Here is a 27,078-nt window from a genome sequence, read left to right on the forward strand (position 1 = left end):
AGGATGGGCAGAGACACAGCTGGGAACCAAACAGATCTGTGACACTGACAGACCTGTGACACTGTCTGTAGGAGGGAGGGATCTGAGGGCACAGGAAGGGGAAGAGGAGCAGATCTCAGCCCAGGCACAGGGACCTATACCAAGAAGAGGGATCCCCATAACACTGCCTTTGAAAACCAGAGGGGCATAACTTTGTGAGCTCTTACATTCAGTGTGGCTTACCACCTGGAACTTTAAAGATCAGCAGGTTCAGATAGGAAGCTGAGTCCCTGCTCTTAAAGAGACAGTACAACAGCAGGAGACATAGCTGATTTTCCTAACACAAAGAAATAGACACAGCAATAGACAGAATAAAGAGACAGAAGAATATGTCTCAAATGAAAGAGCAGAACAAAATCAGAGCAAGGAAATGAGTAATAGGTTTGATAATGAATTTAAAGTAATGCTCATAAATATCCTCACCAGAATTGAAAAAGGAATGCAGAACCTCCATGAGACCTTCCACCAAGAGACAGGAGACATAAAAAAGAACAATTAGAGCTATTGGACTCACTTAATGGAAATAAAAATAGACCAGCTGGAATAAATAGCAAACAAGAGGAAGTAGAATGGATCAGCCACCTGGAGGACAGAGTCATGGAAAGTAATCAAGCTGAGCAGATGATAGGGGGAAAAAGATACACAAAATGAGAATAGACCCAGGGAACTCAGCAACATTATCAAGCATAACACATAGGGACCCCAGAAGGAGAAGAGCGAGAAAAGGGGCAGAAGATTTATCTGAAGAGAGGATAGCTAAAAACTTCCTGAATCTGGGAAAGGAAAGAGAAATCAAGATCCAAGAGACCTAGAGAAATCCCAACAAAACCAACTCAAAGGGGTCCACACCTAGACACAAAATAAATAATATGACTAAAAGTAGTGATAAAGAATTTTAAAAGCAGCAAGAGAAAAAAAAAGCAGTTACATACAAGGGAAACCCCATACAGCTATCAGTGGATTTTTCAGCAGAAACTTCGTAGGCCAGAAGGGAGTAGAATGATATATTCAAAATGCTGAAAGGAAAAAATTTGGAGCCAAGAATATCCAATAAGGCTCTTGTTCAGACCAGAAGGAGAGACAGAGCTTCCCAGACAAACAAGAGTTAAAGGAATTAATGACACTAAACGAGCCCTCCAAGAAATGTTAAAAAATATTCTTTGGGGCACCTGGGTGGCTCAGTGGGTTATGCCTCTGCCTTCAGCTCAGGTCATGATCTCAGGGTCCTGGGATCAAGCCCTGCATTGAGCTCTCTGCTTGGCAGGGAGCCTGCTTCCTTCTCTCTCTGCCTGCTGCTCTGCCTACTTGCGAACTCTCTCTCTTTCTCTCTCTGTCAAACAAATAAATAGAATCTTAAAAAAAATATATTCTTTGAGTGGAAAGGAAAGACCATAAGCAGGAATAAGAAAAGTTGGATGCACAAAAGAGGCAAAAATAAGTGTATCTATAAAATTCAGTCAAGAGATTCACAAAAAAGGATTCATTTTACTTTCATAAAAGACTGTAAAAAATGTCACCATATACCTAAGATGGGGAGGAAAAGGAATAAGAATGAGTTCAATAAATGGAATTATTGAATAGTTATGTTGTACACCTAAAACTAATACAACACTATATGTTAACCATAATGGAACTAAAATTAAAAAAAAAAAAGAGTGAAACCCCCCAAAACCCCAAAACCCACAGGAAACAACAGGTGTTGGCGATGATATGGAAAAAAAGGAACCCTCATGCACTGTTGGTGGGAACACAAACTGGTGTAGCCACTCCAAGAAACAGTATGGAGGTTCATCAAAAAAAAAAAAAGAATAGAATTACCATATGACCCAGTAATTTCACTACTGGATATTTACCTAAAGAAATGCAAACAGTAATTTGAAAAGACATACACACTCTTATGTTTACTGCAGCTTTACAACAGTCAAGGTATGCAAACACCCCAAATCCCCATCGTTGGATGAATGGATAAAGAAGGTATGGGGTGTGTGTGTGTGTGTGTGTGTGTGTGTGTGTATGGTACAATATCACCCAGTCACAAAAAAGACTGAACTCTTAGCATTCACAACAACATAGAGGGATCTAGAGAGTATAATTCTAAGTGAAATAAGTCAGAGAAAGACAAATATTGTATGATTTCACTTACATGTGGAATTTAAGAAGAATAAGAAATAAATATATATCCACTTATATCATCAAACTATATAAGAGCAGCAATGTGCCGATATGCAGGGAAAACAGATGTGAATCAATAATTGTAGTTAATATATTAATACATCACTTTTAGAAGCTGATGGATCAATAAAAAAATAGGTATCTAAGCTGTTTAAGAGTGTATGTATATAATATTAAGTCCAATGAGCATAGAACACCTATTATATCAGAGCACACATGAAGCACTTACAAAACGATGTCATTAGGGGGTGTAGGAAACCTCATGAAGGTTATTTCAAAAGGATAAATATGTACAGTATAGCATATAGTCCCCAATCAAAACTAATCAAAATGGAGATTAATAATATATGGGTAGTTTAAATTCTCAGAAATTGGCAAAAAAATAACTAATGGGCTTTAAAAATTATAAAGAAATATTTATAACTAAATGTTAATTAAAATACTATATGTGAAAACTTAAAGGATGGGGTGCCTGGGTGGCTCAGCAGGTTAAGCTGCTGCCTTTGGCTCAGGTCATGATCCCAGGGTCCTGGGATTGAGTCCTGCATCAGGCTTTCTGCTCAGCAGGGAGCCTGCTTCTCTCTCTCTCTCTCTCTCTCTCTCTCTGCCTACTTGTGATCTCTCTCTGTCAAATAAATAAAATCTTTAAAAAACAAAACAAAACAAAAACAAAAAAAAAAACCAACTTATAGGAAAGAGCTCCAGGAATACTGAGAGGAAAATTCACATCTTTAATACTTTAGGAAGAAACAGATAAAAAACAAACTCAGCACTAAACTTAAGAATAGGAGAACAAGTCAAATGAAATAAATAGAATGTAAATAATGGAGGACAGAAATCAACCAAATAGATCAAGGAAAAAAATAGTGAAAAAAATAATCAAAACCAAAAGTTACCTCTTTCAAAAAACTGATTATACACAGACCTCAGGCAAGAACGATCATTACGAAGAACAGAAATAACAGTAGCAGAGCCTGGAAAAGTGGTGAGAGTAGTAGAAACAACTTCAGTTAATGCATTTAGAAACACGCATTTGTTGTATGAACACAGGGAGTGTGAAGGGCTCACTCAGTGATTCAAAACCTCTCCCTCCCACCCCTACCAAATCCAGATCCAAGAGTTTGATCAAAAATCTAATCTTATACAAGTTTTTCCAGAAAACATAAGAACATTTGTTGTTCAGTCTATTTTGAAGAGCTAGGATAATCTTGATTCTAAAAACAGGTAAGGACACCTAATTTTTAAGTGTACATGTGAAAATCCTAAATAAAATATTAACTAACTTAATACAATAGTATATAAAAATCACATGAGGATAAAACGTGGAATATCCCAGGAAGGCAGGAGTGATGCAACCCTGGAAAGTTTTCATAAGCAAAGGAGAATATGGGACACAAGGACGGTAGGAAAGAGGTATGGCTTTCATTCTGATATGATCGGCCAACAAAATCCCCACGGAACACATAAAATCAGTGCTAATTCTGAACTACTGAGACACTTCACCAAGGCCGCCATATTCAAGGGGAGACTCAAATCAAAGGCATTTCAGTACACATGTTATACACCACTGAGAATATTATAACTATGACACCAATATCGCCAAGAACTCTACGACACTGTGAAGTAACTGAGGGCATCGCATGGCCACGCAGCCAGGAGGCCGGAGCTGGATAGCACTGGGCGGGTCCAGGGCCATGGGCAGGGGAAGCCCAGGGTGTTTCCAGACCCCTTTCCTGCACAGAGTCACAGACAGCATTTCTAATGTACAAAGTTAAAAAAAAAAAAAAAGCAGGCAATATTGTCGAATTTGGGCAGTGAAAGAGAGAGAGCAGAAAGGAGAAAGAAGACATACATCATTGTTCATATTAGGGACTAACATAGTATCCAAATAGCTGAAAAACTATGGATATTATGATAAAGATGTATAAAGTTACCCTTAGAATAAAAATACTAGCTTGCATAAAAATATGTAGAATAAAACAAAATTTAAAAACCACTTCAGGGACACCTGGGTGGCTCAGTGGGTTAAAGCCTCTGCCTTCGGCTCAGGTCATTATCCCAGGGTCTAGAGATCAAGCCCCGCATCGGGCTCTCTGCTCGGTAGGGAGTCTGCTTCCTCCTCTCTCTTTCTGCCTGCCTCTCTGCCTGCTTGTGACTTCTCTCTCTGTGTGTCAAATAAATAGAATCTTTAAAACAAAAAATAAAAACCACTTCACTTTGTGGAATTTATGAAGTTGGGAAAAAAACAAGTCCACAAATCCAAAAGGCAAACAATGGCATAACCATCTGAACAAAGTGGAATTCAAGCCAAAAAACCACACCCCAGGACCCAAAAGCGCTGCTTGTTGAAGGGTACAACTCCTGCAATGATGTGTTATTGGTATCCGTGTGTCAGATGACGCAGTAACGACCATTAGGAAGCAGAAGGTGGAAGGGTGAATAGGAATGTGCGGAAAGGAGACACGAGTTCCCTTCTGAGTCCAAGGACAACAAGTAAACAAGTACAAGTCCGTCTGTGGCACGTGTAGCACCATCATAAGATAGAGAAAATGGGGTTGAGCTGCCTCTGCATCCATTCTGTCCCATCCATCCAACAGCCTGTGGGGACGTGACTCCGACCTTCCCGCTGGCACAGGCCCCCAGATGGCAGCCTGTAGAGCCGGGAGCAGGCATGAGCTGGTGGTGGCATGTCCCTGCCTCCTGGGGTCTTTCCCTTACAGGCTCCTTAGACGGCGCCCACCAGGAACTTGCCAAATGCCTGCTCTGTTTGGTTTGCCCTGACCAATGCAGCCTTAGCCTGGGAATCCCAAAAGCAGCCTGGCCATGGCCCCTGAAGAAGGAGGGTGCCCCAGGCCTGCCTCTCTGCCGGCACCCTGCCTCGTGCTCCCCGGGGGCTCCGGGAGGCCTGTCCTGCAAACTTCCTCCAAGACCCCTGAGTAATAAGCATCTCTATTTCAGTGTCTCTTGCCGGAGTGTAGCTCACCAGCTGGTACCCTATGCATCACTTAATAAATGTGAAATGAACAGTATTAACAAATGGAGATAAACAAAACTCTGTCTTCTATTTGCAGTCCAGAGATACCTTTTTTCCACGTGCATAGGGACTATGCACAAAAGATATCTATCCATTAGGTCATTAAAAAGTCTAAATTCTTAAGGAAGAATAAGAAAGATAATATTCTTTGGTGATAATTAAGTAAAACCAGAAATTGGTAACAAAATCAGAAAATAAAAACGTCTTTATCTGGAAATTAAAAGCATGAAAAACCTCTGTCTTGAAAGAACATTTAGAAAAAAAAATACACATTAGTCTATCAAATTTCTGGGGAAAAATGCTTAGGAAAACACCACCCACCTGAACTTACAGCCTCTGTATCTAAGGCAGAGCTTGGATGAAGTTACATAGTTTTCTTTGTTGGGATTTTTTGTTTTGTTTTGTTTTTAAAGTAGGTTTCATATCCAGTATGAAGCCCAGTGTGGGGTTTGAACCACAACCCTATGATCAAGACCTGAGCTGAGACCAAGAGCCAGCCGTTTACCAACTGAGCCACATGGATGTCCCTTGTTTTATAAACTTATAGTAGTAAAAAAATAAACTACTCATCTTAGACAGCTGGAGGGAAAACACAAAACTGAGAGAGAAAAAGAAGGCATTTAAAAATAATAGGGGGGGAGGAGTCAAGATGGCGGAGAAGTAGCAGGCTGAGACAACATCAGGTAGCAGGAGATCAACTAGATAGCTTATCAAACCATTCCAAACACCTACAAATCCAACAGGAGATCGAATAGAAGAAGAGCAACAATTCTAGAAATGGTAAATCGACCACTTTCTGAAAGGTAGGATGGGTGGCGAAGTGAATCCAAAGCGGCAGGAAGATAGACCGCATGGTGGGGGGTGCAGCTCCGGCAAGCGGCGGAACAACAGAGCACTAATTCAGGACTGCTCCACTGAGGGACATCGCTCCAGAGGCTAAACTGGGGTGAAGCCCACATGGGGTCAGCGTAGTCCCAGGTCCTGTGGGGTCAAAGAAGGATTGGGGGTGTCTGAGTGTTGCAGAGCTCGCAGATATTAGAGCAGGGAAGCCGGCTACAGCGACAGAGCCAATGAGTGAGCTCTCAGCTCGGGGTTACCTTGAACCGTAATCCGTGGCACAGGCCACTGCTCTGTGAGTGGGGTCCCCACAAGATCCGGGGATACACCCTCTGGGGGAGCTCAGGGATCTGCAGGGTTCAGAGACTCCAGGCAGAGCTGCATGCCAGAGACAGAGATGCTTGGTCACAGGCTGGGTGAGCTCGGAGTGTGGCTGGAGGCCAGGGAGATGGGAGTGATTGAGTGCTTTTCTCTGAGGGCACGCTGAGGAGTGGGGCCCTGAGCTCTCAGCTCCTCCGGGGGGGAGATTGGGAGGCCGCCATTTTCATTCCCGACCTCCAGAACTCTAAGGAAAGCATTCAGGGAACAAAAGCTCCCGAAAGCAAACCCTATCGGATTACTTAGCCTGGCCTGTGGTAAGGGCAGTGCAATTTTGCCTCGGGCAAAGACACTTGAGAATCACTACAACAGGCCCTTCCTCCAGAAGATAAAAAAAAATCCAGCCAAGACCAAGTTCACTTATCAAGGAGAACAGCGGAATTCCAGAGGAGGAGAAAGCAAAGCATGGAATTCATGGCTTTCTCCCCATGATTCTTTAGTCTTGCATTATTTAATTTTTTTAATTTTATTTTTTTTATTCTGCTTTTTTTTTTAACTTTTACTCTTTCCTCTTTTAACGTTTTTTAACTAGTTTATCTTAACAGTACCTTTCATAAAAAAATAGTAATCTTTTTTGAACCTTCATTATTACAGTCATATTTTATCCTTCATTGTATCTAACTTTATTTTTTGTATACACATAGGGTTTTTTCTTTTAAAAAATTTGGGTTACAACTTCTTCTAACAGATCAAAATATACCCTAAATCTAGCTCTGGGCTTGTTCTAGTCTCCAGCCTGAGCAAATTCTCTCCACTTTCTTCTTTATTCTCCCAACCAACTTACTTTATCAACTCCTTTTTTAGAAATTAAAAAAATTTTTTTTCATCTTTATAGGCATATTCCATCTCTTCATTGTGTTTACCCCTATATATGTTTTTCATTCTTTAAAATTTTGGGAGGTAGTTTCTTCTAAGAGACCAAAATACTCACAAAATTAAGTGGGTGACCCTGTGCTAGTCACCAGTCTAATATATATACATATATATATTTTTTCTTTTCTATATTTTTTTATTTATTTTCTTTTTATATATTTTTTTAACTTTTTTTTAAATCCCCTTTCTCCCCCCCACGATTTGGGGTCTCTTCTGATTTGGTTTAAGCACATTTTCCTGTGGTCTTTGCCACCCTTTCAGTATTTTATTTGCTCCTTCATATATTCTTATCTGGACAAAATGACAAGGTGGAAAAATTCACCACAAAAACAAGACAAAACAAAACAAAACAAGAGGCAGTACTGAAGGCTAGGGACCTAATCAATACAGACATTGATAATATGTCAGATCTAGAGTTCAGAATGACGATTCTTAAGGTTCTAGCTGGGCTCGAAAAAGGCATGGAAGATATTAGAGAAACCCTCTCCAGAGAGATAAAAGCCCTTTCTGGAGAAATAAAAGAACTAAAATCTAACCAAGTTGAAATTTTAAAAAAGCCATTAATGAGGTACAATAAAAAATGGAGGCTCTTACTGCTAGGATAAATGAGGCAGAAGAAGAATTAATGATATGGAAGACCAAATGACAGAGAATAAAGAAGCTGAGCAAAAGAGAGACAAACAAATACTGGACCACGAGGGGAGAATTCGAGAGATAAGTGACACCATAAGACGAGACAACATTAGAATAATTGGGATTCCAGAAGAAGAAGAAGAGAGAGAGGGGAGCAGAAGGTATATTGGAGAGAATTACTATAGCGAATTTCCCTAATATGGCAAAGGGAACAAGCATCAAAATCCAGGAGGTGCAGAGAACCTCCCTCAAAATCAGTAAGAATAGGTCCACACCCTGTCACCTAATAGTAAAATTTACAAGTCTTAGCAACAAAGAGAAAATCCTGAAAGCAGCCCGTGAAAAGAAGTCTGTAACATACAATGGTAAAAATATTAGATTGGCAGTTGACTTACCCACAGAGACCTGGGAGGCCAGAAAGAACTGGCATGATACATTCAGAGCACTAAATGAGAAAAACATGCAGCCAAGAATACTATATCCAGGAAGGCTATAATTGAAAATAGAAGGATAGATAAAAAGCTTCCAGGAAAACAAAAACTGAAAGAATTTGCAAACACCAAACCAGCTCTACAAGAAATATTGAAAGGGATCCTTTAAGCAAAGAGAGACCCTAAAAGTAGTAGATCAGAAAGAAATAGAGATAATATACAGTAACAGTCATCTTACAGGCAATACAATGGCACTAAATTCATATCTCTCAATAGTTACCTTGAATGTAAATGGGCTAAATGCCCCAATCAAAAGACACAGGGTATCAGAATGGATAAAAAAACAAAACCCATCAATATGCTGCCTACAAGAAACTCATTGTAGACCCGAAGACACTTCCAGATTTAAAGTGATGGGGTGGAAAACAATTTACCATGCTAATGGACATCGGAAGAAAGCTGTGGGGGGGCAATCCTTATACCAGATTAGATATTAGGCCAAAGACTATAATAAGAGATGAGGAGGGACACTATATCATACTCCAAGGGTCTGTCCAACAAGAAGCTCTAACAATTTTAAATATCTATGCCCCTAACATGGGAGCAGCCAAATATATAAACCAATTAATAACAAAATCAAAGAAACACATCAACAATAATACAGTAATAGTAGGGGACTTTAACACTCCCTTTACTGAAATGGACAGTTCATCCAAGCAAAAGATCAACAAGGAAATAAAGGCCTTAAATGACACACGGGACCAGATGGACTTCACAGATATATTCAGAACATTTCATCCCAAAGCAACAGAATACACATTCTTCTCTAGTGCACATGGAACATTCTCCAGAATAGATCACATTCTGGGTCCTAAATCAGGTCTCAACCGGTATCAAAAGATGGGGATCATTCCCTGCATATTTTCAGACCACAATGCTCTGAAGCTAGAACTCAATCCCAAGAGGAAATTTGCAAAGAACCCAAATACATGGAGACTAAACAGCATCCTTCTAAAGAATGAATGTGTCAACCAGGAAATTAAAGAAGAATTGAAAAAATTCATGGAAACAAACGATAATGAAAACACAGCAGTTCAAAATCTGTGGGACACAGCAAAGGCAGTCCTGATAGGAAAATATACAGTGACACAAACCTTTCTCAAGAAACAAGAAAGGTCTCAAGTACACAACCTAACCCTATACCTAAAGGAACTGGAGAAAGAACAATAAAGAAAGCCTTAACCCAGCAGGAGAAGAGAAATCATAAAGATCAGAGCAGAAATCAATGAAATAGAAACCAAAAAACCAATAGAACAAATCAATGAAACTAGGAGCTGGTTCTTTGAAAGAATTAATAAGATTGATAAACCCCTGGCCAGACTTATCAAAAGAAAAGAGAAATAAATAAATAGATAAATTAAAAAATAATAATAAATAAATAAATAAAATAGAATCATGAATGAAAGAGGAGAGATTACAACCAACACCAAAGAAATACAAACAATTATAAGAACCCATTATGAGCAACTCTACGCCAACAAGCTTGACAATCTGGAAGAAATGGATGCATTCTTAGAGACATATAAACTACCACAACTGAACCAGGAAAAAATAGAAAACCTGAACAGACCCATAACCAGTAAGGAGATTGAAACAGTCATCTTAAATCTCCAAACAAACAAAAGCCCAGGGCCAGATGGCTTCCCAGGGGGATTTCTACCAAACATTTAAAGAAGAATTAATTCCTATTCTCCTGAAACTGTTCCAAAAAACAGAAATGGAAGGAAAACTTCCAAACTCATTTTATGAGGCCAGCATCACCTTGATCCCCAAACCAGACAAGCATCCCATCAACAAAGGGAATTACAGACCAATATCCTTGATGAACACAGATGTGAAAATTCTCACCAAAATACTAGCCAACAGGATCCAACAGTACCTTAAAAGGATTATTCACCATGACCAAGTGGGATTTATTCCAGGGCTGCAAGGTTGGTTCAACATCAGCAAAACAATCAATGTGATACAATACATTAATAAAAGAAGAACAAGAACCATATGATACTCTCAATAGATGCTGAAAAAGCATTTGACAAAGTACAGCATCCCTTCCTGATCAAAACTCTTCAAAGCGTAGGGATAGAGGGCACATACCTCAATATTTTCAAAGCCATTTATGAAAAGCTCACTGCAAATATAATTCTCAATGGAGGAAAACTGACAGCTTTTCCACTAAGGTCAGGAACACGGCAGGGATGTCCGTTATCACCACTGCATAGTACTAGAAGTCCTAGCCTCAGCAATCAGACAACAAAAGGAAATTAAGGGCACCCAAATTGTCAAAGAAGAAGTCAAACTATCACTCTTCGCAGATGATATGATACTATATGTGGAAAACCCAAAAGACTCCACTCCAAAACTGCTAGAACTTGTACAGGAATTCAGTAAAGTGTCAGGATATAAAATCAATGCACTGAAATCGGTTGCATTTCTCTACACCAACAACAAGACAGAATAAAGAGAAATTAAAGAGTCCATCCCATTTACAATCGCACCCAAAACCATAAGATACCTAGGAATAAACCTAACCAAAGAGGCAAAGAATCTATACTCAGAAAACTATAAAGTACTCATGAAAGAAATTGAGGAAGACACAAAGAAATGGAAAAATGTTCCATGCTCCTGGAATGGAAGAATAAATATTGTGAAAATGTCTATGCTACCTAAAGCAATCTACACATTTAATGCAATTCCTATCAAAATACCATCCATTTTTTCCCAAAGAAATGGAACAAATAACCCTAAAATTTATATGGAACCAGAAAAGACCTCGAATAGCCAAAGGAATATTGGAAAAGAAAGCCAAAGTTGGTGGCATCACAATTCTAGACTTCAAGCTCTATTACAAAGCTGTCATCATCAAGACAGCATGGTACTGGCACAAAAACAGACACATAGATCAATGGAACAGAAATAGAGAGCCCAGAAATAGACCCTCAACTCTATGGTCAACTCATCTTCGACAAAGCAGGAAAGAATGTCCAATGGAATAAAGACAGCCTCTTCAATAAATGGTGCTGGGAAAATTGGACAGCCACATACAGAAAAATGAAATTGGACCATTTTCTTACACACACACACACACACACACACACACACAAATAGACTCAAAATGGATGAAGGAACCTCAATGTGAGAAAGGAATCCATCAAAATCCTTGAGGAGAACACAGGCAGCAACCTCTTCGACCTCAGCCACAGCAACATCTTCCTAGGAACATCGCCAAAGGCAAGGGAAGCAAGGGCAAAAATGAACTATTGGGATTTCATCAAGATCAAAAGCTTTTGCACAGCAAAGGAAACAGTTAACAAAACCAAAAGACAACTGACAGAATGGGAGAAGATATTTGCAAATGACATATCAGATAAAGGGCTAGTGTTCAAAATCTATAAAGAGCTTAGCAAACTCAACATCCAAAGAACAAATAATCTAATCAAGAAATGTACAGAGGACATGAACAGACATTTCTGCAAAGAAGACATCCAGATGGCCAACAGACACATGAAAAAGTGCTCCATGTCACTTGGCATCAGGGAAATACAAATCAAAACCACAATGAGATACTACCTCACACTGGTCAGAATGGCTAAAATTAACGAGTCAGGAAATGACAGATGCTGGTGAGGATGCGGAGAAAGGGAAACCCTCCTACACTGTTGGTGGGAATGCAAGCTGGTGCAGCCACTCTGGAAAACAGCATGGAGGTTCCTCAAAAAGTTGAAAATAGAGCTACCCTATGACCCAGCAATTGCACTACTGGGTATTTACCCTAAAGATACAAAAGTAGTGATCTGAAGGGGCACATGCACCCGAATGTTTATAGCAACAATGTCCACAATAGCCAAACTATGGAAAGAACCTAGATGTCCATCAACAGATGAATGGATAAAGAAGATGTGGTATATATACACAATGGAATACTATGCAGCCATCAAAAGAAATGAAATCTTGTCATTTGCAATGATGCGGATAGAACTAGAGGGTATTATGCTTAGCAAAATAAGTAAATCAGAGAAAGACAACTATCATATGATCTCCCTGATATAAGGAAGTGGAGATGCAACATGGGGTTTTTTGGGGGGTAGGAAAAGAATAAATGAAACAAGATGGGATCAGGAGGAGACAAACCATCAGACACTCTTAATCTCACAGAACAAACTGAGGGTTGTTGGGTGGAGGGGGTCTGGAGAGGGTGGTTGGATTATGGACATTGGGGGGTGCTGTGGTGAGTGCTGTGAAGTGTGTAAACCTGGCGATTCACAGACCTGTACCCCTGGGGCTAAAAATACATTATATGTTTATAAAAAAATAAAAATAGTAATAGGGATATTAAAAGGTTAGAAATCAAAAAGATGCATTAAGTAAAAGGCCATTTTTTTGAAGAAAACAATTAGATACACTTGTAGGTCATCTAGGTAATAAAGAAAACCCACGCTAAGAAAATAAGACCTGCTGGGAGGGTAACATCAGGAACGGGAAACCACAGCGGCTGTGAGACAGTAGTTGTCTCAGATCCACACAGAGCATTCTAACATGTGAATGTCATGAGAATACTCCCTAGTTCAACAAAATTGAGCCTAGAAGGGATCTGAAATCTAATTAGACCAGAACCATGAAAGAACTATTGTGTCATAAAACTCCTGGTCCGGGTGGTTTGCAAGGGAAATTTTCCCAGACTTTCCTACACAACCTAATGAATGATCTTCTGCTGAGCACTTCATGTGTCCCTCAAAATAATATGTATTCTATGCCCACTGGGTACAGGGTTGTGCACATAGCTTAACCTATACTTAAAAATGAGGCTGTTTAAACTACAAGCTACGTATACCATATATATACTAAAATTAAAACAAAAAAAAAAGTGTTTTGAAAAATTGGGCAGGGTACCAGGGAAAGGAGTGTGTGGGTTTGATGGCCTGATAGTTGATAAGGGCCCAGGAAGAGCCAGAAAGCAAAGAGACACCTGGGGTAGAAAAGGTGGCGGGAGGAAAAAGGACACAAAGGTCACCTGATGTGGCCAGACCGTGAAAGGCAGTGTGATCGGTGTCGGGGGAGCTGACTCTGGGTCTGTCTGCTGGGGACTCTGTGGGCTCTGTGGGCCTGGTCACAGGTGTCCAGAAAGCACTGCTGGCTGCCGCAGCATGTGGACACGGGGCCACGGGAGAAAAGTCGAGACCCCACCCAGACAGTGGCAATGACTGCAGGGTCAGTCATAACATGCCATTTTTATAACCACAAAAGTTTACATTGTAATGTCCTTTTTCATAGTCCTGATCTAATTTGATCCTTAGAGCACGTCTTTAAAGTAGGAAGAGGAAACTCTCATTCCCTTTGGAAAGATGAAAAAACTGGGGAACAATGTAATTAGCAGCCTTCCTTGACTGAGGCTGTTTTCCTCCCAAGGGGAAATATGTCTCCGAGTATGTTTATCCCTCCAACCAGAGCACGAATAGAGTGTTTCAGGAAGAACTAGAATATTTTTTACTTACGTCATTTCTTATCTCAATATTCCACATCTAAATCATTTGTGATGGTTTTCAAAAGTCTTATTACCTCCAAGGCAACCTGATTTGGTGTTGAAACTGCTGCTTCAGGAAAAATATCTCCTACAATCTTTTCAAAACATGGGACGTCTTCAGGGAGAAATTTTGGCAAACTAGCTTCTCTTAGAGCCTCAATGACGATCAGAGTCTCCTCCTTTTCAGAAAGATGGTCACCGGAGTTACTTTAACAGAAGAAAAAAACACAGACCAGGTGAGCAAGAATGAGACCGAGGACTGTTCCGCTCCTTTGCGGAGGGGGCTATGCCCACGGCCCTTCCTCCTGTCCCTCACCGCAAAGCAGCTAGGCGGTGTGCATGAGGCGGATCTGGTCCCAGGGCCCACAGATGGGACCCAGAGACAGGCCCGGGCTGGTCCTGAACAGGCAGGGCAATGCCACGCCCCCAGTCAGGGTCTGGCATTGTATCAGTAACGTGTTTTAGCTGCAAATAATGGAACGAATTTGGGTTGATGTCAAATAAGAAATAATAACGGGCACCTGGGTGGCTCAGTGGGTTAAAGCCTCTGCCTTCAGCTGAGGTCATGATCCCAGAGTCCTGGGCAGTGGGGAGCCTGCTTCCCTTCCTCTTTCTGCTTCTCTCTGCCTATTTGTGATCTCTCTCTCTGTCAAATAAATAAATAAAATCTTTAAAAGAAATAAGAAATAATAACAATTTATTCACAATCTCAAGGCAGACCAGGGAAGCAGGCTGGCAGGCTATGCAGCTGGGAACTGTGGCCCAAGTTACGCCATGGAAGAGGTCCTGTAGAGACCAATGGACCTGAAACCCTTGTTAGAACAGTCCTCCCCTGCCCGCCTCTGGAGCTTCTGAGGGAGAGAAACCTTGAACCCCTCTTCTGCTCAAGCCAGCTGAAGGTATCTCTGCTTGTTGTCATAAAAGCCTTCAGATGTAAGAAGTCATCTCAACATATTGTTACTGTCCCACAGTAACAATATGTTGCCTCTTGAACATTTCAGCACATATCTGTGCACATTAAACATGCCCGCAGGAGAAGGAACAGTAGGCCATGCGATCAGACTGCAGAGACACGCAAGAAGCAACGTACTCTGGGCGGGAGAGGCCCTCCTGCCCTCCTGGGCACGCATGTCCAAACTCTTCAGCAGGATGGAGGTGAATCTGAAGTCTTTGATCCTTAATAAAAACAGCTAATAGCTAACGTTTAGGGAGCACTTTTACCGGACACTCTGTTTAATTCTTTATCGAAGAATTCATTACTCTTTTTAAGCACTTTAGAGGGAAAGTGATACTCAACATGACCCAGGTCAGACAGTTGCTGGGGGTCAGTGACATCCTTTCTCCCCAGACACAGCTTGCTTTACACTCAAGGAGGATAACTTGAAGGAAGGAGAGAAGGAAGGACGGACGGACGGACGCACAAACTGACTACTACATCTGGGAGCGATCACAGTTTATATATAATAATACTGTTATGATACTGTGCTGTTAGATATAAAAAGATAAGACTCAACTAAAGTTCTCCAAAAGAATAATTTGGGGGATGGCATCTAAGATTATCATGGGGGAATCAAACTCAACACCCAAAGAACAAATAATCCAATCAAGAAATGGGCAGAGGACATGAACAGACATTTCTGCAAAGAAGACATCCAGATGGCCAACAAACACATGAAAAAGTGCTCCATATCACTCGGCATCAGGGAAATACAAATCAAAACCACAATGAGATATCACCTCACACCAGTCAGAATGGCTAAAATCAGCAAGTCAGGAAATGACAGATGCTGGCAAGGATGCGGAGAAAGGGGAACCCTCCTACACTGTTGGTGGGAATGCAAGCTGGTGCAGCCACTCTGGAAAACAGCATGGAGGTTCCTCAAAATGTTGAAAATAGAACTGCCCTATGACCCAGCAATTGCACTATTGGGTATTTACCCTAAGGATACAAACGTAGTGATCCAAAGGGGCACATGCACCCGAATGTTTATAGCAGCAATGTCCACAATAGCCAAACTATGGAAAGAACCTAGATGTCCATCAACAGATGAATGGATCAAGAAGATGTGGTATATATACACAATGGAATACTATGCAGCCATCAAAAGAAATGAAATCTTGCCATTTGCGACAACATGGATGGAACTAGAGCGTATCATGCTTAGCGAAATAAGTCAAGCAGAGAAAGACAACTATCATATGATCTCCCTGATATGAGGAAGTGGTGATGGAACATGGGGGCTTAAGTGGGTAGGAGAAGAATAAATGAAACAAGATGGGATTGGGAGGGAGACAAACCATAAGTGACTTTTAATCTCACAAAACAAACTGAGGGTTGCTGGGGGGAGGGGGTTTGGGAGAAGGGGGTGGGATTATGGACATTGGGGAGGGTATGTGCTTTGGTGAGTGCTGTGAAGTGTGTAAACCTGGTGATTCACAGACCTGTACCCCTGGGGATAGAGTATTATGCCTCCATCAGAAAGGATGAATACCCAACTTTTGTAGCAACATGGACGGGACTGGAAGAGATTATGCTGAGTGAAATAAGTCAAGCAGAGAGAGTCAATTATCATATGGTTTCACTTATTTGTGGAGCATAACAAATAGCATGGAGGACATGGGGACTTAGAGTGGAGAAGGGAGTTGGGGGAAATTGGAAGCGGAGGTGAACCATGAGAGACTATGGACTCTGAAAAACAATCTGAGGGTTTTGAAGGGACGGGGGGTGGGAGGTTGGGGTACCAGGTGGTGGGTATTATAGAGGGCACGGATTGCATGGAGCACGGGGTGTGGTGCAAAAATAATGAATACTGTTATGCTGGAAATAAAAAAATTAAAAAAAAATTCAAAAAAAAAAAAGAATAAAAAATGAAAGCTCTACACTTATACGTCAACTAAAATCCAAGAAAATCCAAGAAAATAATTTTTTTTTTTCTTACCCATTTTGATTGCCTTCATGATACCTACCACATTCTTTGGAATTAGTTAAGACTCACTTTGTGGCCCAGTACTGTGGTAAGTTTTGTAAGTGTTTCAAGTGATTACCTGAAGAGATGTTAATTCTCTAGCTGCCGACAAAGCACATCTTTCCTACCAAGGACATCCTAGGATTCCAGCTGCTGGGCAGTCTGTCTCCCCGAAGGGGAGATACAGAAACCTCCTTTCTGGGACTGTCTGCGGGAGGCAGACAAAACTGTTCCGCAGAGATATATTCCCTTGCTAATCCCTGGAACCTGTGAATATTTTCTGATACAGCAAAAGATGGGACTGAGTTTATCCCAGATGATCCCGATTTAAATACAGACACACGCTCCTCCTGAGAGCAAGGCAGAGAGACACACAGACACGCAGACAGTGAGAAGAGGGGGTGGACACCGGAGTGACGCAGCCACAAGCTCCGGGGTGCTGACAGAGCACAGGCCGGACTCTCCCTCTGGGCCTTGGCAGGGACAACAGTCCTGCCCACAACCTGGAGTTCAGACTTCTGGTCTCAGGTACTTTAAGATGTCAAGTATGTAGCCATTTGTTATGGCAGCCCTACAAAGCAAATACATGGTCTCCTACTACTGTTTTTTTTTTTTTTTAAAGATTATATTCATTTGACAGAAAGAGACACAGCGAGAGAGGGGAACACAAGCAGGGGGAGTAGGAGAGGGAGAAACAGGCTTCCTGCTGAGCAGGGAGCCCGATGTGGGGCTCGATCCCAGGACCCTGGGACCATGACCTGAGCTGAAGGCAGACGCTTAACAACTGTGCCACCCAGGTGCCCCTCCTATTACTGTTTTAAATGTAAGCACCTCCAGACTCTCAGGGACTTAGAGAGAGGCTCCAGTATGCTCTAGACAGAGTTGCTGGGAGACTGCTCTGGAAATGAGGGACATTTGTGGTATCCTTGCGTGCCTCGGAGGCAAAGCCAGGAGCCTGAGAAAGAATGGGCAAGAGCAGAGGGAGAGGAAGGGACAGGAGGGAAAAGGCCAGACAAGAAGAATCACAATAATTTTTGGTGTCAGGAAGGACCAAGGGATTTTTAAAAAGCAAAACAGTCTGATTTTTAAATTTTTTGCTGTGCTTTACTCTGATAAAAATTCCCAAATCTGGGCACGTGGGTGGCTCAGTGGGTTAAAGCCTCTGCCTTCGGCTCAGGTCATGATCCCAGGGTCCTGGGTTCGAGCCCCGCATCAGGCTCTCTGCTCGGTGGGGAGCCTGCTTCCTCTTCTCTCTCTCTCTCTGGCTGCCTCCCTGCCTAATTGTGATCTCTGTCAAATAAATAAATAAAATCTTTTAAAAATCCCCCAATTCTCTTTATAATACAGTCAACTTCACACAACCACATCACCTGCACGATGGTCTGTAGGACCAGGGGGCGGGCTGTCACAGCTGTGCAAGCACAGACAGACAAAAGACAGCTGCTCCTCATGGCAGCAGACTGACAGCACGCTGGAGGCGAGATCCCTAGTCCAGGTGTCCAGGAGAACTAACTGAGGCTTCTCTATGATGCAAAGAACATGGATCAGGGACTCCCTCCCTGGAACAGGTCCTCGTACAGCAGAAAGCCTGGCGGACTGGAGGACGTCGGGAGGCTGATTCCTGGTACTCCTGCCTCTAATTCTTCCCGACGACAAAGCACTTCGTAACAGGTAGCCATCTACCTGCCATCAGTCTTACATAGGCCATTTTGTAATATATGCCTTAGTTCCTTCATTTGTAAGAAATAACATACTATGGTCAAGCTAAAGCCAGACCCCTGACTCTTCCCCTCCCCACAGTGTTCTGTGCTTGGTGCTGTATCTAGGTACCATGAACAATCTGTAACACTGGCTGTGTTTTAATAATTCATGTAAATGGCATATTGATATGCCCTCTTACAATGTATTCACTTTTTTCATTTAATTTTTAATGGGTAATACATGAATATAGCCCCAAATCAAACCCAAAGAGGTCCGCCCCTTAGCAACAATGGAAACAAATGCTCACTTCCCTATAGCTTCATCAACAAAGTCCCAACTTGCGTATTTTTGCCCATCGGATGAGAGACATTTCCATTTTTAATGTGCATTTCTCTCAGGAGTGGGGTTGAGTATACTTTCGTGTATTTTAAAACTTTTATGTTTCCTTTTCTGAGAACTGTCCTTTGCCCGTTTTGCATACAAGTCCTTCCCCATGTCCTCCAGGCAGTGCTCCCATGTCATCAGGGTGAGCTCTCCCTCTGCCCAGAGAGCTGCAAATATCCTTCTTCCCAGTTCAGCACTCAGCCCCTGATCGCACAGTGTTTTTTGACCATTATCACTCTTTGCCTTAGCTTCTAGATTTTGAGTCTTAGTTTTACAGGTCTTCTGTAATCCAAGAAAATAAAGGACATTTTGTTTCTTCAAATCCTTTTATGTTTTCAGTCTTTTGCTCCTGTTATCCAGGTAGATAATGTTGGCCGTGGCTCCAACTGCATCTTTATGCACAGGGCACTTTAGTTTTCCCAAAGACAATCACTGGGAAGTCTGGGAGTTTGTTCTTGCCTCACAACTGACAAAACACTACACACCCAGAGCGTGCAGTCCTGCTTCTGGGTTCTGTTCTGTCCTGATGACCTGTCCCTCTTTGTTCATAAGCCAGCACCACAGTGTTTAACCAATGCAGCTCTATAATATGTCTCAGTAATTAAAGGGAAGTTTCCCCTTCATTGCTTTTATTTGTTAATATCTTTCTAGTTAGTCTTAACTGTTTTTCTTTTTTTTTTACGATGCATTTATTCATTTGAGGCAGAGAAAGAGTGCACTTGCACACGCGAGTGCGAGTGGTGGGAGGGATGGAAGGAGAGAGAATCTCAAGCAGACTCCCTGCTGAGCAAAGAGCCTGACTCAGGGCTCCATCTCATGACCCGTGAGATCATGACCCATGAAATCACAACCTGAGCCGAAACCAAGAGTCGGATGCTTAACCACTTGTGCCACTGAGAAGCCCCTTTCTATTTGAACTTTAGAATCTGTTGGCTCAAAAATAAACAAATAATACCTTTGGTATACTCACTGGGAGGTTTTTTCATTCATAAATGAGCATTTAGAGTCTTTAAATCTTTATGACGCTAGACCATCTAAGATGTTATATTAAGTACACGATGTATTGTTTCATTTATTCATGTTTTCATTCGCGTCCTTCACAAATGCTTCTTCGTATGGGTTGTACACATTTCTCATACAGATATATTCATATAGGTCTTACATTTCTCATTAAATTACTGCTCTTTTAAATAAGGCCTTTTATTCCAGTGTATCTTTTATTATATAAAGGTTAAGATAGTTTTTTAAAAAAAGATTTTATTTATTTATCTGACAGAGATCACAAGTAGACAGAGAGGCAGGCAGAGAGAGAGGACGAAGCAGGCTCCCTGCTGAGCAGAGAGCCTGATGTGGGGCTCGATCCCAGGACCCTGGGATCATGACCTGAGCAGAAGGCAGAGGCTTTAACCCACTGAGCCACTCAGGCGGCCCAAGATACATTTTTTTAAACAATAGGTTCTTCTGGGGAAAAGTCCCCGGGGATCTTGTGCATTTTTTTCTTCCTCTTCTTTCACATTCTTAAACACCTCTATCATATTTCACTGTAACATTCTGGGAGCTCCATTTTATCTTGTCACTGTTACTTAGACTTTTACCAATTATTTTCCCTGTGTTGCATAACTTCGTTTGACCTAATGATTCAAAATTCAACTCACCATTTAAATACCTGTTTCTTCTTCCCAGCCATTGTTAAAACGGTCTTCAGAGACCTCAAGCCAAAATCATAATGATCCTATAAAGCATTAAAGTATCTGAGTTATTACATTTCTGAACGAAAAATGGGATGACTTGGAAATAAATACGTATACTATACAGTTAAATCCCTAATCATGTACACTGTGAATAGAGACTGTGCTGTAAATCAAGAAAGACTGCATTTGGCTTCTGGTGCCTTCACTTCCCCCCAAAGTGGTGCCCCTAAAGGCTTCTTAAGAGAGAAAGTCGGAAGTATTAAAGCTGTTAAAAACTATCAGGATCTAAACTAAATTTTCTCTGAAATGGAGAGAAAGAACTGAAAGAATAGGGTAAGGAAGAACATTCTGGAGGTGGTGTGGCTGGTTGTCCAAACCATGCTGAGTCATAAACAAATACCCATCCAGCTGGCATATCCCAGAACAATCATTTTCAACATGTGGTACTCAGATCAGCAACATCAGGAACAGTTGAGAACTGGTTAGAAACGCAAATTCTCAAGGGCTGTGCCACTCAGAAAGTTGGTGGTAACGTCCAGGGATTTGTGTTTCAACAAATTCCCCCAATTATCTCGAAGCACAAAAAAAGTGCGAGTCACTACTATAGAGGTTAACTTCCTCGTATGGAGAAAGTAGTCCCCAGTTTCACACAGCAGGTATTCCATTATTTTCTCCAGCCCCTGGAGGAAAGGCTTGCAACCTGGACTGGTTTTACACATCCCCTCACCTCCATGTTGGCTCGCCATCTTGAACTGCTGACCGGATTCTATCTCCATTATTTCCCAGGTCATCCCATGGTCCGATACCAGAAAAGTCTTATTTAAGGTTTTCTATAATCCCCTTGCTTTTGAAAAAAGCAATGTGTTACCTGCTGTGAGAGCTGCTTGCTGGCTAATTCATAAATGTTAACCAGCTTTCCAGAGAGTGATTTTGCAGAAATGAAACCAAATGAAAACAGCATTATCTCAGCAATCATTTGATAATGGGGAGTCATCATTGCCACTGGGCGAAACAGAGATTTTAAGTTATCCGGGAGCTCTACTCGACCTTTATATCTTAAGAGGGTAAGAAAAACAAAGAAATAAATAAGCAGAAAAGCAGTTATTTCGTTTTCATTTTTCCCATTGAGGAACCACACAATATAGTTTCCCCCAGAATAACCCTGTTTGTGTCCTATGTGACCTTCACTTGAAAGCAAGTGTCTAAGACAGTTTCTATTGTACTTTTCATTTCCAGAGTGTTCTTCTCTACCGACCTTTCTCCCTGTGCCTCCTCCCATGGTGCGCCTCACATCAGGTCGCTCCCACCCCGACTGTTCCCTCCACACATTCCCTTGACAGGTGTTCACAGAGCCTGCCCAGCCTCCGCTCCTCATAACCTTCAAGTTCTCTTCCTTCTGCTACTCTCCGCTTTTTAGTCTGTCTTCTTTGTGACAAGTGGCTAACCTTTTCTTTTCTCCTGACCATTCTGGAAGTGAAAACATCCCTCAGTCAGAAAGTTAACGTGAGACCACCCATGGGCATAAGTAAGGAACTGTAACACTTGTGAGTGTGCAGGTACAGGAGGGGGTCAGCAGTGGCAGTACATTACAATGGTACAATGTACAAGGTACACTACAATGTCAGACGACTGCTTTGTGGCTAAGATCTCAGAAAACGATTTTGACTGTCTCCACTCCTAGCACAGATACTTACCCAGGGATCATGGTGACAAATACTGCACAAGACATGTTGATACGAATTTCTTTTCCTTCCAGCACAAACCTACAAGACATTGGTAGGAGTTCGGAATGAGCACCCCGCAAAATGTGCCACTTCTTTACGTACATTATTTTTAGCTAAAGACAGTGAAGGCCCAAAAGATTCAGGAAGGGCTTTTTACCTCCCCCTTTAACTGCTTCTACGAGTTTAGATAGAGGGCCGGGTCCAGGAAGACACCTCTCACGGAGACAGCTACAGAGAATATGGGCTGGGCGTAGTAAGCTGTGCGGAGCTCAGCAGACCTGTTCATTCAGATTCCTCTCTGTGTCCTGTTGTCTCTCACCAAACATCTGCTCTTCCCGTCTACCTGTGACTTTTCTTCTTTCCCTTTGTAGCCCCAGATGCCTTTCCCCTTCTCCTTAGCTCAAGATGGCATACAAACCTTAATGGCCTGTCTCTGAACCTCTCATGTCTGTGTGAGCCTTATGTATGTATGCAATTAAACTTTTCTCCCGTTAATTTATCTTATGCCAATTAATGGACCAGCCAAAAGAACCTAGACAGGAAAAAGAAAAATTTTCCTCCCCTGTCCATTATAGTATTCATTACTAAGAGAACTGTGTTCTCTAAGTCAAAGTATGTTAAAACAGTAAGTGAGTTTGGTAAAGTTCCTAAGGCTGTGTTACATTTAAATCCAAACAGCACATGCTGGGGAAAAAAACAATTTTTTTTTTTAAAATTTATTTTTTATTTATTTTCAGCATAGCAGTATTCATTATTTTTGCACCACACCCAGTGCTCCATGCAATCCGTGCCCTCTCTAATACCCACCACCTGGTTCCCCTAATCTCCCACCCCTCCCCACCCCGCCACTTCAAATCTCTCATATTGTTTTTCAGAGTCCATAGTCTCTCATGGTTCATACTTTGGTTTCTTCAAGTGAAACATCCTAACATGGAAAGGTACTAAGAGAGTTTAAAGTTCAAAGAAAAAGTCATTGGATATATCTGTGACCTTTCCTGGTGGCCGGGAAGGCCTTTCCAACCCTGGACAGGAGCCTGGAGACCTCCAGGCTGGCAGGAAAGTCAGTTCCGTATATTTGCTCTTTACTTGCCCAGCAAAGGAGACGTCCAAGATGTCATTCATTTCTTCTGGTCTGTGTTTAGGAAAAAAACAACACCCGAAGCACTTGCCGGAGAAGGAATACTAAGCAGCAAGGAAGCAGAGGCACCCACCCCATACCTGACAGAGTAGCTGTCTTTTGCCGCCTTGATCGTTAGGATCTGTGACGCAATCACGGAGAGGACCTTCACGTCAATCCGATTGAACTCGTCCAAACAGCACCACGCTCCCGACTGCACCAGTCCGAAGAAGAATCTCCCCATTATCTTGAAAACAATTACACACGGGTGAATGCTTTCCCTGGGCTGGCCCCGTGTGGTTCCGCAGTGTCTCCAAGGCCAGCACACGCCTTCCCTAGCACAACAGCCGGGTGTGCACAGCGCTTGGCCTGCGCCCCTGGCAGGTGCAGGCAAAGGCCTGGCCCTTGGTGTTCGGGGAGGCTTCCAGGTGGGGAACCCACGGATGCCCATGTGCCGGCAGCCAAAACAAGAACACCATAGGCCCAACACAACAAGCGTGAGTGAACACACGCGCAGGAATGCGTGCTCTCCGTGTGATGCAGGAGTGCACGCCAGAGTCCCGCGGGTCCGAGACACAGCAGCCAGTTCTTCCCACTGGCTGCAGGAATCAGGTTGTGTCGCTACTGAAAATTTTGATATTTCATTTTTTCATGGTTTTTGGCCTTAATTTTGATTCTAAAAATTATTTAAATACGATTTATCTTGATGAGCAGGTTTCTGGGCTCCCCGCTCAGCTGCTCAGCCCTGCTCACTGCACCTGAGGGCAGTTCCTGGGGAGGAAACTAGGGTCTCTAGGTCTTGACAATACTCATGCAAACAGCTGACCTGTGTTTATTGATACTTTTCATGTGTTAAGTGAGCACACACTGGAAAGGCAGGTTCTCACAGCTAATGTGCTTTTAGCTGCCAATAAAAGGACATAAAAGGTAAAAGGTCTGGACTTCACATGCAAGACAAAGTAAATGGGAGTGTTTTGAAACTGTAAGTAAATTTGGCAGAGGCGCCAAAGGTATATGACATTTGAAATATGACATTTCAATGAATATTTCACAATGTTAGGAGCTGTGTCTTCTTAGGTAATATACCACCAGAAAAAAATAAGGCTGACATAAAATTGTAATCATCACTACAAACTCTGACGCAAATTTCTGTGTTAATTATAACAGCCTCATTGTTTTTAATGACTACCTTTTCAGTAAACAGGAGGATACCTTTTCAGTAAATGAAAGTATAAAAAAGTAAATAAAAGTATAAAATAGTAAATAAAAAGTGAAAGTAAATAAAAGTATAAAATAAATTTATATCAATAGAGCAGTACTCTTAATTTTGTTAGTAAATTCATGTTCCATATCATATTTTGTTATGAAAAACCCCATCAAAAAATTTGAAAACCACTGTCATAAGAAGTAGTTCAGTTTCATAAAAGAAAACTGCATGATGTTTTAAGTTTCTATTATATTCTAAGTTTCTATTTTATCAATTTAGAAGAATCAACAGCATTTACAGTTCTGTTAATACTTAATGTCTCTCCAAGAGAAATATTTTTCTTGTTCTTTCAATCCTCAGTGAATTCTTTCTTCTATATGCACAATATTTTTTCCTACATATAAACGAATAAGCCTTACCTTATAATCCAAATCCTCAAAACAGTTGAAGACCACACAATGTTTGCCTAAGGACTGAGAAACAAAAATATTATTTTAATAGATCTCTTGAATTATGACACAAAATACTAATGCTAAAACTTCAGGAATAATAAAATATCTTTACTCTTTTGAGAAAACTGCAATCTCCAGATGAAGTACATATTGAATTTAGAAAGTTACAAAACTTAGTAGAGTGTAGAGACATATACACAATTAAGTTGATTAGCACATGGAATGCTAAAAAGTCATGTTTCTAAAACACATCAATAAAAAACTAAGGAAAAAAGCATTTCAGGTAAATCATTTCAGTGACATCAAACCATCTCCTCCACTTTCATAGTCTCTGTCTCTTTCTCTGTGTCACACACACAAACACACACACACACACACACACACACACACACACGACCAGGTAGAAGTCTGCATGCAGCTCGAAATCACCCTTAAATGAGGGCGATGCTGCCACCATTCACTCATCAGTGAGCACGGTGGAATCCCAAGTAAACAGAAGCAAACTGAGCCTGCAGAAGGCCCATGTCCCAGCACACAGCAGACACTTAAATGTGAACGGATGAGTTACATGACTTCATGGACCTGGTGTCTGTTAAATGTTCTGAACATCTTACTAGCAGGAATGGTGTATATTTAAGGTACCATTAAGGTCTGTGTGACTAAAAACCCAAGAAAGCGGCATTCTGGATACCAAAGGCACTTACTTTGGCTAGATCTTTGATACTCTCTGTTTTGCCTGTGCCGGTGGGGCCTGCGGGGCAGCCCCCCAGATTCAGGAGCAGCGCTCCGGTGAGGGTGAGCCAGCACCTGTTAGTGAGGGGCGTGATAACCAAGCGGGACGTGCAGCCCAGGTACTCGTAGCCGTATGTGAAGCTGGCATCTCCTTGAGACACGTAGCACAACTTCTGTCTGTCGTTCCACTTATAGTGCAAATGCCTGAAAACAGTGGTGCAAGTGTGCATGTTATTGGGGCAAAATTAGTTTTTGTTTTCGCGTGTAGAAACCTAACAAACATTAGAGGGAATGTTGACTAAAAAACAAATGAAAGCGTTAAAAAAAATGGAAAGAGTTATGGCCAGTACATGAGTGACAATGTTAGAATGAAATACTAGAACGCCGAATCCTACAAGCACGTGAGCACTTGCCCTGTGAGGAAAATGGTCTCGTGGAGTCCTGCTGCTTGGCTGTGATGTGGGCACAGCACAAATCGAGGATTTATACAAGAATCCTTCCTACGAAGTGTATTGTGGTTTTCAATAAAGACGTGGCTCAGACATTGTTCATTATAACCAGGATCCTTACTACGAGGGTAACTGAAATGCTATTGTGGTATTTATCTTAAGAACCCAGAGAATCGTGAGGCTAATCCTAAGTTTGCTCCTCTATAAGGCTACCGGTAAAACCTGCGGCCCAGTTGTAGCTTTACAGTATATATTCTTTCCCCCCCAGATTTATGGAGATATTGAGCTAGACCTTCATAGTAGTTTAAGGCGTGACAATATAATGATTTGATATATGTACATACTGTGAAATGATCACAGTAAATTTAGGTAACATTCATCATTCACACAGTTACAAATTTACTTTTCTTGTGATGACAGCACTTGAGATCTACTCTCTTAGTATTCTTCAAATACACAATAAAGTATTATTAAACTATAGTCCCCAGGCTAGCCATTACAATCCCAGAACTTATTTATCTTCTAACTGGAAGTTGGTACCTTTGACCTCCTTCATCCATCACAAATATCCGCTGCCTCTGGCCCCACCCATTTCTCTGTTCTATGAATTCAGTGTTTATGGGTTTCACATATAAGTGAGGTCATACATTGTCTGACCTATTTAATTTAGGATAATGCCA

General features: G+C 41.5%; 1 protein-coding gene across 11 annotated transcripts in view; it reads right to left on the reverse strand.

Annotated features, from left to right (window-relative positions):
• DNAH14 (dynein axonemal heavy chain 14) overlaps positions 1-27,078 on the reverse strand; it is a 361,489-nt gene that overhangs the window by 181,282 nt on the left and 153,129 nt on the right. For all 11 annotated transcript variants that reach the window (XM_032319061.1, XM_032319058.1, XM_032319057.1 and 8 more), the window contains 7 exons: positions 25,922-26,153; positions 25,185-25,238; positions 23,660-23,805; positions 22,412-22,480; positions 21,586-21,772; positions 20,682-20,758; positions 14,011-14,182 (listed from right to left, as the gene is read on the reverse strand). In XM_032319061.1, the coding sequence (XP_032174952.1) occupies positions 14,011-14,182; positions 20,682-20,758; positions 21,586-21,772; positions 22,412-22,480; positions 23,660-23,805; positions 25,185-25,238; positions 25,922-26,153 (937 nt within the window). The remainder of the gene's footprint in view (positions 1-14,010; positions 14,183-20,681; positions 20,759-21,585; positions 21,773-22,411; positions 22,481-23,659; positions 23,806-25,184; positions 25,239-25,921; positions 26,154-27,078) is intronic.

This window comes from Mustela erminea, chromosome 17 (assembly GCF_009829155.1).
Source record: "Mustela erminea isolate mMusErm1 chromosome 17, mMusErm1.Pri, whole genome shotgun sequence".
NCBI lineage: Eukaryota > Metazoa > Chordata > Mammalia > Carnivora > Mustelidae > Mustela > Mustela erminea.